Below are 14,634 nucleotides of genomic sequence, written 5' to 3'. Positions count from 1 at the left end.
TTTCTTCATTGTACGCCTTAACAGTGCTGCATTTACTTTTATTTTAAGATTGATTAAGGAATTTAAGACGCAAGTATCCCTGCCACCGTGCTTTCATGCATATTGTCTGAAATCCAGGACTATTGCCTCTAAGTCTAAAAATTTCATGTGAAACTAAAATGCGTGTTTAATAATTGAAAAAGCTCACACACCGCTTGCTTACATACGCACAGTAAAATTAACACATAAATAAAATTAAAAAATCATATAAGATGGGGTTGGCTTAGATGAAGGGCTTTTAATAGACCGACATGGGTTTACAATGGACGGTAACCTACACGTTTGGAGCTTACACATGGGCAACAAATGCTGGACTTGTAAACCTGCAAATTCCAATGCCTTCCCTGATGGATTTGTGGTATACAACCTTACTAAAAAGCCGCTGTTTCAGGCCCAATTCCGAAAGACTGAGCTTTAAATTCCCCATATCCCAATTAATTTTAAGGCCTCTTCTAAAGCAGGAGGAAATTGATATAATATCTTGTCAGTGGCTGTCAACTGTTGTGACAAATAATAAACCCAGAATTTTGAGTCGCACTGAAAAATATTTTGTCAAACACCTAACTCGGCAAGCACTATCGTTTACTTTGTTGATACAAAGAGTAATCCCTGTCTCATGTGCTGATTGACTTTGGATCGTTAAATCTGGAATTTAAAAAATGGAATAATTTGCTTGAAACATAATGTCAGACGCCCCTAATAATGAATTTGCATTATTTCCAGTTGTCAATGCAAACCCCTCAGTTTTAGAATTCCAAAGAAATGCATTAAAAAAGAGCTGGAAAAAATTTCTCGACTCATAATCATTTTATAAAGTAAAACTGATTGGTCATAAAGAAACTAAATTCAGATTAATTCCATCGGGCTAGAAACAATTTAGGAGGAACTCAGACAAACTTGGAAATGAAATTTTAAAACCAATATTATTTGATGAACATCAAATAGTACAAATTAATTTAGGTTGGCTATGTGTTGTTCTTTTGATACAGTTTTGCGTTTTACAGCTAATTGTTTGGGGGTGATTAAAGACCATAAAAGAATGAGTAAAGTGTATCTATACACAAAGAGAGAAAGAGAGGTAGAATGTCTTATTGAATATCCCAATATCAAAGTTTAAAGTCAGTCAGACTTGTACAAGATAACAATAGACCCAAGCTCTGTGGATTTTATTTACATATCGATGTACACAGTAGTCAGCTAGCAGGGTCAAATTCAAAGAAGTCAAGTCTATAATTAATCATAATACTAGTGCTACATGTATATATTAAAATTTTTGGGACATTTCTATTATTAGCATAAACTAAATTAAATAATATTTTCTTTGTCATATTTATGCAAAACAGGATTTGTATTACTTATTTCTAAAATAACAAGGAAATAAAGGATGTCCGGTTGCGTTTAAATAAAAGCTATACAGTTTAGATTATTTTCATTGTGGTTAGAGAAAAAAATAATAAGTTCAATATCTCTTTAGTTTAAACGTAGCGCACAGCCAAAATCATATGGAAGTTTTAGATTTAAGTAGAAGTCAACTGGGAAACAAAGCACAAGAAGAAACTTATAGAAGTAGGTAAATATGGAGTATATTTTTTTTAATATCTTAACTAATTAAAATAAATATATAGATGACATTGTCTATTTAGCTATACATTGTCTAAGATGTTGGGAAAAAATACAAACGATGAGATAAAATAACAATAGTTCATTTTCATTATTATAATCATAAAACACTAAATTGTTGAGAATAATAATCAATTGATTATGATATGGTACAATAATCTTTTATTATCAGAAAATATAACTCTATCCAATAAATTTTGTTAAAAGCAAAAAGTACACATCTTCATGCTACATGAAATTTGTCCGCAGGAATAGTAAACAACTTTTGAAAATGAGGAGTAGAAAATGAGTAGGATCTTTCTGATATATACATGATTGTATGATTGTTCCATTTTTCTTGGAAAGTTTAAAGTTAACTTCCTTCTTTTATAGACCGAAATAGTTTATATAAAAATGGCTGCATTTATGGTTCCTTTGTTACGACAGTCTTCTTACTTGATACGTCGGCAAGCATGACAGGAGAAGGTCTGCAGCAAATGAAAAGAGCATTTAGGGATATCATTTCCGGTATATTCTTTCGTACAACGATCATATACTTTCTTAACGGGGCATGGACACAGATCTAAAGTTTATAATCTTCAAAAGTCATGAAGAATTTCACGAATACATATTGCAAGAGCGTTTAAGACCGATGTAATATAGAAACTTCTTATTTTTAAAATAATATTTATAAAAAAAAAAAAGTATCCCAGGCGTGTTTGATTATCATACAATCTTGCATAAACTAAAATTTATCCAAAACATTCCAGAAAAGTGGAAAATCTGAAGTATATTAATTTTATAAAAGATATTAGAACTAAAATACATCGATTGAAAGTAAAATAAAAATTCTAAGAAAGCAGAACATACACTAGTGTCGTCAGTATCTAGTCAATCATGGTCCTATGATTAATCTTAGCCCTGAAAATGCGTGTTTTTCAGTATAAATTATTTAAGAAAAAAACCTATCGTTTAATTTTGGGAAAAAAAAATACTTCTACATATAGCTAGTTGCCAATATTATTTTTTTTTTTAAATACTCATTTCGAAATTATTGCGGAAAAATCACACACACATACACACCCTCCCTCTCACACACACACACACAAACACACCTTTCTCCCTAAGTCACGTTTAAACAAAACAGCAATGGAATTGTGTCCAGACTCCTTTAAGACGCATAAAGCTTTTCCAGTGATATCATATTTTTATGACATCATAATTTCTGAAACATAAGATTTATGATTATTTTCAAGAGTTTTCCAAGCATTCCTCTGCCATACCAGAAAATGTCTCAATTGTAACTTTTGGTGAAGAGGTAAAAGTACTTCATTACTATTCCACTGATTACACGACGATCGCCCAATGTGTAGGTAAACAATTTTATGAATTTATGTTTTAACAAAATACAGAAAAAAAAAATATCCTCTTCAATATAAGAATGTTTCATTATCATCAAAATCATTTTAAATTTCCTTTTGTACAGATAATATACATTGTGGAGGATCAAGTCCATTAGAAGCAGGCATTATAATGTGTTTGTCAGGGATAGGTTCAGGTATATTATAATATTTTAAAACTAAAGGTACTGTAAGCACTGAACTCACAAAATGATACCCCGCCTCCCATATGTATATCATGGCAAAGTCCATGTTTTGCTATGGGAGACCCGAAATAAATGTCCGATCAAAAAGTAAAATTGGTTCACAGTGACGCTTTATAATAAGGATTCTCCGAATGTATCATTAAAATTTATTCAGTGGTATAGGGGGATTTGTGGATAAGAAATGGGTAACCCTCAATGTTATATGTCTATGTTCGCTATAGGTAACCCAAAATATGTGTCCGATCAAAAAGTAAAATAGGAGGTGCAAAATGGCAATATGTAACAGATATTCTGTGAAAATTTGCAGACTAGCTAATGTAAAAATAATGCAACTAACTAGTTCTTTATTCGGTGGTATAAGAGTAGTTGCAAATTAAGAGATGTGTACCCTAAAGCATAACAAACGGACGGACGTACAGCTAGATGGACAGACGGGTGGACACCCCCAATCACTATACTCTTCTTATTTTTCAAGCGGGGTGTATAATAAGATGCTAGAGCTGTGTGCATATATACCCGCTGTACTAACTTAGTGAGCGGTATGCGAGAGGTTTTAACATCTACATGTAATTTTACGGACACTTTCTAAAGAAAGTTCAGGTATATTGTTGTTATCCTGGTCCGTCCGCCTGTCACACTTTCTTCTTCAAACTCCTCTTATAATTTAAGCAGTAACCAATTTATCTTATGGAATATGATAGTCCGTGTCCTGTGGATGTGCAGTATGGTTTCAGAGTTTTCATTTTCACTCTGGGGCTAAATTGAAATCGAAAAAGAACGTTTTATCTACAAAAAGTACGCAATTCATTTTTTGCAAGATGATTTGTGGGGTAATGTAGATCTAGATGTGCACTGAATTTTCGGAAATCTTTATTTTTTCAATGGGTCGAAAAATGTCGTTTTCAACCGCAACCTGGTTTCCAAAACTCATTATACATTTTACTCATTAGCCATATCATACTTTGGAAGGTAATTTGGGGTGTTCTGTAGATGTTCATCTAAGTTTTGGAATTTTTATTTATATCCCCTGGGCCCTAAGAGGCCGAAAAAACGACTTTTTTTTAATTTTACAAAAACCGGTTTCCCAATACTCAAAGAACTTAACACATTAGCCATTTCATCTTTTGCAAGATAAGCATCCTGCAAATGTGTAGTAATGTTTCGGAATCTTCATTTTCAGCAAAGAGGGTTAAACGGGTATCGAAAAATGATGATTTTTATTTTACAAAAACCTTGTTCCCAGAGCTCATTATACAAAGTAGCCATCTGATCTTTTGGAAGATGATTGGGGATGTTCTGTAAATATGCAGTAAGATTTTGGAATCTTCATTTCTTATTTTACAAAAGCGTGGCCCCCAGAACTCCTCTTGCATTTATGCCATTTCATCTTTTGCAATATGATTGTTGATGGCTCAAGAGGTCATGGTCTATATACAATTTAAGGCGTCATGACACAAAGAACAAGGTTACATATGATTTAGGTTAGAGCTTTCAAATGTTTTTAAGATGTTTGACCATTTTCAGTTTAATTTCCTGTTTGAAGAAGAAACATGATACTGTTATATGAAATTTAAGCAATTCCTTGGGGACATAAGTTAGAGAGTCCTGTCATTCCACGAAAACAATGACAGTTAATCCCCACGAAAATTAATGATTTCACATTCTTTGGGCGATTCGGTTAATCAAGGTCACCTGGCTGATTTTGGAAAGCCCCTTCCCCCCAAAAATATACCGATATTATAATTAAGTTTGATAGTTCATTTTTGAAAAAAAATCTCATTTCAGCGTCTAAAATTTTCAATTTCATCCAAGTCCCAATTTTGGCCGATTTCTTCTTTTTTGTTACAAAAAAGGCATTCTTCAGGAACTCCTTCTTTTAGAATTACAATACACTTCATAACAATCTTTTATTTATGACCGGTAATGAATTTATATTTGAAATACTAAAATAATAAGAGGCCCCATGGATCATATCACCTATATACATTTTATGCTCAGTTTGATATATTTATATTTGTCTAAATTATAAATAATTATTGTGGTTTCGTCGCTATCCTAGCAGAAGTGAGCTAGCCTATATTTAGAGGCAAACACTTAGGAAGAGGTATTTCATGTACTGTCTTACATGTATGACAGCAACTAGTTTTAATTTTATTGCACTGCTTATATTACTTCCTTAACCCCTTTCATTTTTGTTAATTTCGAATTAAGCTTAGAAAATTGATATCATATTATCTAATTGTGTAGCACCCTACATCGCCATTGGATCATATCACGTCAGGACAAGAATAGTAATCATCACTGATGGTAAACCAACAGAGATATGTACAGGAAACGACCAAGAAATCTACGAATCTCGTGTATTAGATGAAGTAATGCCTTAACTTTCTTAAGGACATAGGCAACATACCTTACCTACTGATAATTTTTCAAGATTTTCTTAATTTAAGATTATAGTGCCATTAGATGTTCATAGACAAAAAATCAACATGTATTACCATGAGTTTCGAAAAGATATGAATTGATGAAAATTATTGTATAATTCAAAGAAAAATATGAAAAATTACTAAACATATATTCTAGATGTCTTGCTTATCCAAACTTTTTTTAGAAGAAGTGTACGAAAGCATATATAGACATTAAAATGTAACTTACAGTTCCTTCAAGTATTGGAACTCTTCAACTCCAGAGAAAAAGACAATAAATTTCAAACTACATTGTGTATGTCCTTAAATTAAAAAAAATAGTAATTTTCCTGCAATATTAAACTAAATATTCGGAGCATTTTCTCTCTTTTTATCGTATATTATGTCACAAGCATTCTGTGGTTTATATATAATAATAATAATAATTATAATAATAATAATATATATATATATATATATATATATATATATATATATATATATATATATATATATATATATATATATATATATATATATATATATAAATATAATATATTTTAAGTTCAAAGCTATTTTTAAACCTGAGATGAAACATTTTTACTTCATAATTTAAAGACAAGTGACAGGATCATTGATCTAGTGAGAAAAATAGGAGCAACTAACCCAATCTTCTGTATTCCTGTTGGGGCTGATCCTGACATCGTGAGTATTTCAACACGTTTTAAACTTTCAAGTGTGTTTTGCCTACACACAAGTAACAACCCCAAAAAGAATTTAAGTACATTTCTGCAGAGATTTTCTTCTATCAGATATCAAGCTTTCATAAAATTGAAAGAAGCGTATTTTCAAATGGAGATTAAGTAAAGGAAATGGACCAAACCGTGACTTCTCTTTATTCTGTCGGTCCGTGCGAACTGACCGAAAAGCTTCAATTTTAAGATGTTAAAACATACTTTCCCTTAGAACCCAAATAAAACCCTTCTGACCTTAAAATGCAGATTGCTCTTGAAGCATGGTTTGAAAAAACTAGTATCGAAATAACATATCGTCAATTAAGTTTAAAAAAGTGTATGCTTGTCAATTTAATGGGTTAAAACGTTGACTTTGAGAAAAGGACCATAAATAAGAGCAAAATGTTCCTAAAGAAATACGATGATAACGAACAGTAATAAAGCTCAAGAGCCAATTTGAACAATACATATTAGGAGCAGAGCAAACACTAACCTCTAAGACATCAGAGGTGGGTTCAGGTGCCATAGAGGAGTAAGCATCCCCTGTCGACCGGTCACAGCTGCCATATGCATGTGCTCCTTATGAGGCGAGCTATATGAAAATGTATTTATTCTTAAATTTGTAAACTTGACAAAAGAAGTTTTCTTTTATCTGAAATTTTGCAGATACATGTATCTTTTTTGTTTTTCCCCCCAAAAATGAAATATGTTTGGCTTGATTGCAATAATAAGAGCAAATATTAATTTTAAATCATTAAATGTCAATAAAGTATTAGATAAGTAGGAGCATTGCTAAGCTTGATTTGTTAATATTTATTCATGATTTTTCGAAGCAGACGGATGTTATTTAGCCAAATTTTACACAGGATTATGTCGTACCACTAGCTTATAGGTCTAGGAAATACTAAAATAAAACTGAAATTTAATATCTATAAAACACCAAACAAAGAAATGGACAATGTCATTTTTTATCAAAAGCTCTCTTACATCCTAAGCTGATTAGATGAATCCCCAATAAGAGTAACAATCTTTCAGACAAAAATTGAATTTCACCTTGTTGTTGCTGTAATTGTAGTGCTTTCTTGGAACTATGATCATGCAATCAAAAGGAGGAAAGATTATTCCACACCAGGAGGCTGGTCAGTTTGGCAAATACACTGTCAATACGGTAAGTGCAAGTAAGGGAAACATCAGATATTGAATAATTGGCATAGGAATAAATCAAGGTCAAGTGCGTTTAAGCAAATGAAAATGGGCCCTTTTCAGTGCAATTTTTATACAGAAACCAAATCGCTCTCTTTAGGTAATACTTAAACATTTCCGCCATTATTAAACTTTAAACCTTTAACTTTTGTTTCATCCTTGCATACAAGTTCTGCGACAATGGTTAATACTTTTAATTTTAAACCACGTTACATATCACCAAACTTAGCATGGATTGAAACAAGAGAGTTTTTTATATGCCTAGAGATACCACAACTCCGGAAAGTCGTACCGAACCTATTTAAGTTGCGTGTATTTAAATAAGAGGAAGGGACATTAAATTCGACAATCGAACAGTCTGATTATGGATCGATAGGCGCATTTGCTGAATGTTACATCTTGCGTTATTTCATCTGTGAAAAAAAATGAATGAAGCTATTTGGTTGCCTATAGCCAAAGTGATCAAACGAAGAATTTAACACGCTTGTCTTTGATATCATACAAGGAAGATTAACGTCAATTTCTTTATCATTATTTAATTATAAAATGGTATTTAAGTGTGAAAGGGCGAACTGTGCTACTTTACTACCATTTAACAACACATCTTTTTAGTACATTAAACCAGTAGAGCCTCTTAATAAGTATATAAGCAACACTGAGTCAAAACTTTGTGCAAATCATTTTCATAATGTGTTATAAGAATTAATTTAAAATAATTGTTGATTCAAATTTTTACATCTTTATTTTTAAGCCTAAACTATTCAAAAGTTATGGGCAAGGTTAAAGTTTTTGCTGACAATCAGACAAACAGATAGACAGACAGACGAACAGCTAGACGAACAGGGCAAAAACTATATACCCCCGAATCTTCGTTACGGGGGCATAAAAACAGAATCTGACACATTTGTTTCATATTTGGATATTTTACTATTGAACGATATAATTGATGGCTAACTAACAATAGAACTAAAGTTTCTGATATGACATTGAAGTCAGTATTTCTAAAAATTTATGGTCGATGCAATACCCTTGTTTACAAATACAACCTCTTTAGGTCGAATGTTGACCGACTTCTTTCATAAAATTGTAAGGCCATTATTTTCCCACTGAATTGAATATAATTTTTTTCGCTTACCCGATCATGACAAAGGATACACGCTGGGATGCTTACTCATACTTGGTACCTTTTCCCATCTCCGTTTTTAGAAGTCAATATTGGCTCTGCTCACAATTTGTACTGTTTAAATGGATATTTCAACATGAACATTTTTCGCTATCTTCACATTTCATTTCTACAGAATGATACGGATATATTATTAATAAACGCAATCTGTACGTGTAACTGAAAATATTGAATTTTGTTAGGAATTGGCATCCAAAGTACTTCAACGAATGCCGGTAGAAAATCTAACTTCCAGAGCAGCAATTAAAGCCGAAGTTTGCTATATGCAGAGTGTTTCTGAGAAGGATTTAGTTTGTTTCTAATTATATTTTATTTTTTATATACAAAGAAGAAGGGAAAATGAAAGCAGGTTTTAAAATGGTAGCAATTTCAAATCCCACCTAAAAACAAAATGTACCAATTTGAAAGTTATGCATGCAATCGAAAAAAAAAAATACTCATTTGTATTTATCTACCAAAATATCAAAAACTTTTAATATTTTTGACATACTAGTATGTATTACAGGATGACGTCTGTGAAATTATTGAAAACAGAGAAGCATATAAATCAGGTCGTGAATTGAGAGAAGAAGCAGAAATTGAGAATGAAATGGAGTATCAAGAGAGATATGCACATATGCCTTGTGTAGGTACTCGTGTCCGAAGAGCACCAGATTGGAGCTGGAAAAACCAAGATGGACATGGTGCAGGAACTGTTGTAGGACATTCTAAAAGAGGTGCAGGACAGTGTTCATTTTTATTATAGTCAACATTTCAAAAACTCAAAAGAATAGAAAAGCAGTCGAAATGCAAAGGGTAAAATACAAAATAATAGACATCTAGCATCAAGAAAATCAAATTTTCCTTCCTTACTGTATGTTACTAATATATACATGTGACTAGTCTCTAATAGAAATGTTTCTGAATATGAAACGAATCCGAATCTGAAAATGAATATGAAACGAATCTGAATCGGAGGGATCTCGATCCCGATGTGAAAATGAACACATGTATGATTATAGATTTTTTTCTTTGGTACACATATATCATTTTGTAACCATTATAAAAGGTTTAATGTGTATGTGACCCCCCCCCCCAAAAAAAAAAAAAAAAAAAAAAAAAAACTAAATCCTGGGAGTAATAAGTCCATTATTTAAATCATATATGGATGTTATATTTGTACATTACTTGTAGTGATGGGAAAAATAAGAGTTAATGAAGTAAGCTAGATTTACTTTTTCTTGGGGCTAGGGAGTGTGTTTGAAATGTCAAGGGAGAACCAGGAATTTTGCTTAAGGCGGGGAGGGGGCCATACTAATAAATTCCCACAGGGAGATAAATAAATACCCTATTTCTCCGACTACGATATTTTTTGACCAAAAAAAAAAATCCCAACTCTCCCCGGATGTGAAAAAACCTATCTGTGTGTGGGGACTTGTCATGCTTGTGTAATTCTCCTCGACCAGCTTATGAGGGGTCCGCCCGTGTTTCTCAAAGGAGGGGAGGGGGGTGGGGGGAGGGGGCTGGCAAGTTAATCTTTGCTACCAGGTAATTATATTACATACAATTTAATAACTCTGGATACCTGGGGGCGGCGCTTGACTACTTTGACACCTTCCATCGCTTGATCGCTACTGAACGGCCTCTCAGTTCGTTGTCAAAAAACAATTGTATAATATCAGGCCCGTAAGATAGAGACCAGCTCCCCTTCCTATTAATTTTGCCGTTATATACTACCTAGTGTAATCAGATCAAAGTTATCAAAATTACGGTTATGTCCCTCATAGATAAAGTTTGTAGACTTGATTTTTGTTCAGTTGGGCCCCATTCCCTTACTGTAACTGTATCCTATAGATTAGCCATATTACATACTACATGTAGTAATAAGTGTCTTTTAAATACATACAAAAGCTATCAGTTTCGTATAATTTTATTGTTTAACTCACTAGATATTCGTTCCTCGGGAGAATTGTGATTTCTTTGAGATGTAAAGAACAAATTAAACTTTTTACTATTTATTTTAACAAGCTACATTTTACGCCAATCAAGAAAATTTTCAGTAAAATGAGAGGAAACGTTTAAACTAAAAAGAAAAAAAAACTTGTAGACATCAATGTAAATCGCCGAAAACTTTCGACAAAAAATTTGGCCTGCGAGAAAGTGGCCAAGGGGCTGCTGAAAAGGTTATTTATCCGACATATTTGCAATTGCATATAAATATATAAAAAGACTCGTATGTATACAGTCATTTACACAGAATATTTTCAAGAAAATAGAGTCCAGAACACGATTATTGAGAGAAACAAATAATGTAAGTAGGCGAGTAATACAACAATGATACTTTTACGAGCTGTTTTTTCCGTGAGTTGAAAGGGTACCTGTTCTGTTATTCAGTCTATAGAATTTGACTTGTCCCTTTTATAATACGCCATCCCAATGACAAAAATATAAACATCATCCACTATTTTTTTTTTTTTATGTAATGACATATTAAACACAGATACAGATACATATACTTGTATTTCGCCATCGTCGGATACCCACGGGTGATCTCGTCTTTTACTCATCACTGGGGTGGGTATCCGACGATGGCATTTAGCGAAAGTAATTTATGAACTAGTTAAATTTAGAAGGAGGAGGAGGATCAAGCACTTTTCAAATGTAAACTTGATATATACCTAGTCATCGTAAAATTCAAAAAAATAAATCACAGAAATAATCATATATTATTAATGTTTAATGATTAGTTTTTCTGATGATATTTTTCTCAGTTTTCAAATCGGGATCGAGATTCTCCCGTTTCAGATTCGTTTCAGATTCATTTTCAGAGTCGGATTCGATTCATATTCAGAAACATCTCTAATAATAAATCGTAAATTTTCCTTTGGACAGTTGTTGGAGTCTATATACACAGTGTTAGAATATTTTGGAGCTTCTGTCTAATTTAAAAGTTGATTTATGATTATCTTACATGTGGTTTTTTTTACCTAGTTACAATATTGAACAATCAAAAATGGATTTTTTATTTTTGGGATCTTTTTTTTTTAAATGAACTTCTTTTCAGTTGGATGGATTAATGTTGAATGGGACACAGGTCTTCAGTTGTCATATAGATATGGTGACAATGGCGTTCTAACAGAGTATGACATTGTACCTTGCGATGAACCTAGAATACTAGAGAACCAAGCAATTGCTGTTGGATGTCTAGTCATGAGAGGTATAATTGTAGCTTAATGGATCACATTTATTAATCGTAGTAAAATGGATCACTTTCATATGATCGTAGTTAACTTGATCACTTTCATACGATTGTACCTAAATGGATCACTCTCATATGATCGTAGTTAAATGGGTCATTTTCATATGATTGTAGCCAATTGAATCACTTTCATATGATCGTAGCTATCTGAATCACGTCATATGATCGTAGGTAAATGAATCACTTTCATATGATCGTAGCTATCCGAATCACTTTCATATGATCGTAGCTAACAGAATCGTAGCTATCCGAATCACTTTCATATGATCGTAGCTATCTGAATCACTTTTATATGATCGTAGCTATCTGAATCACGTCATATGATCGTAGCTAACAGAATCACTTTTATATTATACATGTAGCCTACCTGGGTTACTTTTATTTATCACTGAAGCCCAAGTATATTGGAGGGTTTTATTGATTAAAATAATGTAAAACATATTATGATCAGGAAAAGTAACTTCTGTTAAATCTGTTGACGGACTAAACTTAATATATTTAAACTGAATATATTTAAAATATCCATGTAGGTAGAGACTGGAAATGGGATGAACAAGATGGAGGGGAGGGAAACATCGGAACAGTGTATCGCCTTAAATCGCCAACAGAGATTTATGTGAGAAAAACATCTTTTCATATATGGAATATTCATTAATTTTCATTTTTTTTTTTTACATTTTAAAAAACATAAACGTTTTTGTTAGGTTCGCTGGTCAAATGGAAACAAGAGCAATTACAGATACGGATACAATGGCAAATTCGACGTAGAATTATGGTAACTTGATATACTGGTATATAAAAATTGAGTTATCTGCAAATTAAATAGTCTTAATTTAATTGTTTTTGCACAGTGATCCATTTGATCCAAATATAAGAGAAATTTTAAAAAGACAAGAAGAAAAGCAAAGAGAACCAAGGGCTTATTCTAACACAGGTATTATAGGTATTTTCAGTATAGTTCTATCAAAAGTATTTCTTATGTCAAGTCGTAAAATTTCAAAATCTGTCTGAGGTTCAACCCAAGCTACATTTGAACAGTTTTACAGATAAATTCTAATTCCATACTCTATATCTTTACTGATTATTTTTCGTTATACAAGTAGGTCAATGTGAGACAAGGGAAACATATGCATCTTCATATTTTCGAGATAATGCAATCCCACGTGATGCAATATTAAATCCTACAGAGTCAAACAGAAAAAAATCCAGCATCACTCCAAAGACAACGTCAGTAACAAATAAGACTAATACACCATACTATAAGAATTCTAGGGACAGATCATCAAGCAGGAGGTGGCAATGGAGAGCTGATAAATGGACTGATTTTCCAGATGAAGAAAATGAAACAATACAGCAATTTTATACACAGACCACAGGAAGAACTTTCCTTATTACTCTTAATGGACAATTGTAAGTTGAACATTTTAGATTATTTTTTATAGATAGGCACTACCTTTAAAAATTTGAACATTGATTATCATAATATTTTGTTTTGAATAATTAAAAGTGAATAGGCTTTCTATTTATTTTTCACAGTATTTATGAGACTTTCAATGATTGTTTTTTTTTTTTTTAAGTTTTACAATGTAAATCTACTTTTCTCGAGGGGTTTGGCTGCAAATTTTCAATTTTGAATACACTACTGGAGACACAAACAGGAAGCGATTTCTCGATAAATTTTACTTTAATTTTATGTTTACATTTCTTTATCACATACTAGTATGGAATTCTTGCATTTTTACAATTTCTCTAACATTCTCCAATCATTGACTAAACAATGTAAGAGGAAAATTTTCCCCGCTCTGTTTTCAAATGATTGTTGAAGATATGTAAAGTTCAAAAGAAAGTAAATTGACATAATAAAAACATAATCCAGTTTTTCATCCTATCAGTAATCGCTATATATTCTATTGAGTGATTCATTTTATGTTCATGCCACGTAACTTCTTAGAGAAACAATATCAAAATGAAACCAATCAATCAGCGTACAACCTTTAGTCAGCCAACGAAAAGCTTTGTTTTAAAAAAGGTAGATCATATAAAGAAAAAAAAGATTGGTGATAAAGAAGGAGTCAGTCGTTTCACTTCCTCTGCCTCTTAATCCCTAAAATTGCATTGGTTGTGATTTAACTATGAGCTAGCTCTCAAGGCCCCTGTTTTCCTTCTTATATTTCTGATTTAGCAAATAGATCAGTTATAGTTATATTACATTACAATTATAGCCATACGTTGCAGTTTTTTTTTTTCTACTAAAATGTAAATGGGTCTCAGAATTTGCAAGTTTGAAACGAAAAATCGACGAATGAAAAGAAGTAAAATGTAAAAATGAAACATTCCATTCACTTTTTTTCACTTTACAGGTATAGAATTAATCTTCAAAAGAAATGGATGGTGAATACCAGTACCAAAGAAGTTATTGATATCAGATTGTTATAATGAAATACATTGATACATGCATGGTACTTGGCAATGTTCAAAAAAGAAAGGTTGATAACTTAACGTAGGTCGCGGGTTTGCTGACGTCGTTAAAACGGGGTACGCAATTTATATGATTTAGGCGACTTTCTTGTGCACATTTGATTATGACGTCACAATAAAAAAGAAATCATTATTTAGCAATAACTTTT

General features: G+C 32.1%; 1 protein-coding gene across 1 annotated transcript; it reads left to right on the top strand.

Moving 5' to 3' along the window:
- The first annotated feature begins 290 nt into the window (after nucleotides 1-290).
- On the top strand, nucleotides 291-14,443 carry LOC133178094 (uncharacterized). Its single transcript, XM_061312854.1, has 15 exons — nucleotides 291-522; nucleotides 2,032-2,166; nucleotides 2,895-3,011; nucleotides 3,125-3,196; nucleotides 5,492-5,616; nucleotides 6,268-6,354; nucleotides 7,459-7,551; nucleotides 8,952-9,059; nucleotides 9,275-9,485; nucleotides 11,813-11,965; nucleotides 12,538-12,623; nucleotides 12,712-12,782; nucleotides 12,859-12,941; nucleotides 13,195-13,417; nucleotides 14,368-14,443. Exons 1-15 carry the CDS (start codon nucleotides 291-293, stop codon nucleotides 14,441-14,443), a joined length of 1,872 nt encoding a protein of 623 aa, XP_061168838.1.
- Nucleotides 14,444-14,634: the final 191 nt, after the last annotated feature.

The sequence above is a fragment of the Saccostrea echinata genome, unplaced genomic scaffold (assembly GCF_033153115.1).
Source record: "Saccostrea echinata isolate AGI-Se365-2 ecotype Australia unplaced genomic scaffold, CSIRO_AGI_Sech_v1 ptg000002l, whole genome shotgun sequence".
Lineage (NCBI taxonomy): Eukaryota > Metazoa > Mollusca > Bivalvia > Ostreida > Ostreidae > Saccostrea > Saccostrea echinata.
The sequence above is the reverse complement of the archived record's forward strand: the minus strand, read 5'-3'. Positions and strand labels throughout refer to the sequence as shown.

Excerpts from the sequence above, each read along its gene's own strand:
- LOC133178094 (XM_061312854.1), top strand. The coding sequence starts at position 291 with ATGGGTTTACAATGGACGGTAACCTACACGTTTGGAGCTTACACATGG. Across the intron at positions 12,942-13,194 it reads AAGGGCTTATTCTAACACAG|AGTCAAACAGAAAAAAATCC; the intron begins GTATTATAGGTA and ends TAAATCCTACAG. Across the intron at positions 13,418-14,367 it reads ATTACTCTTAATGGACAATT|GTATAGAATTAATCTTCAAA; the intron begins GTAAGTTGAACA and ends TTCACTTTACAG.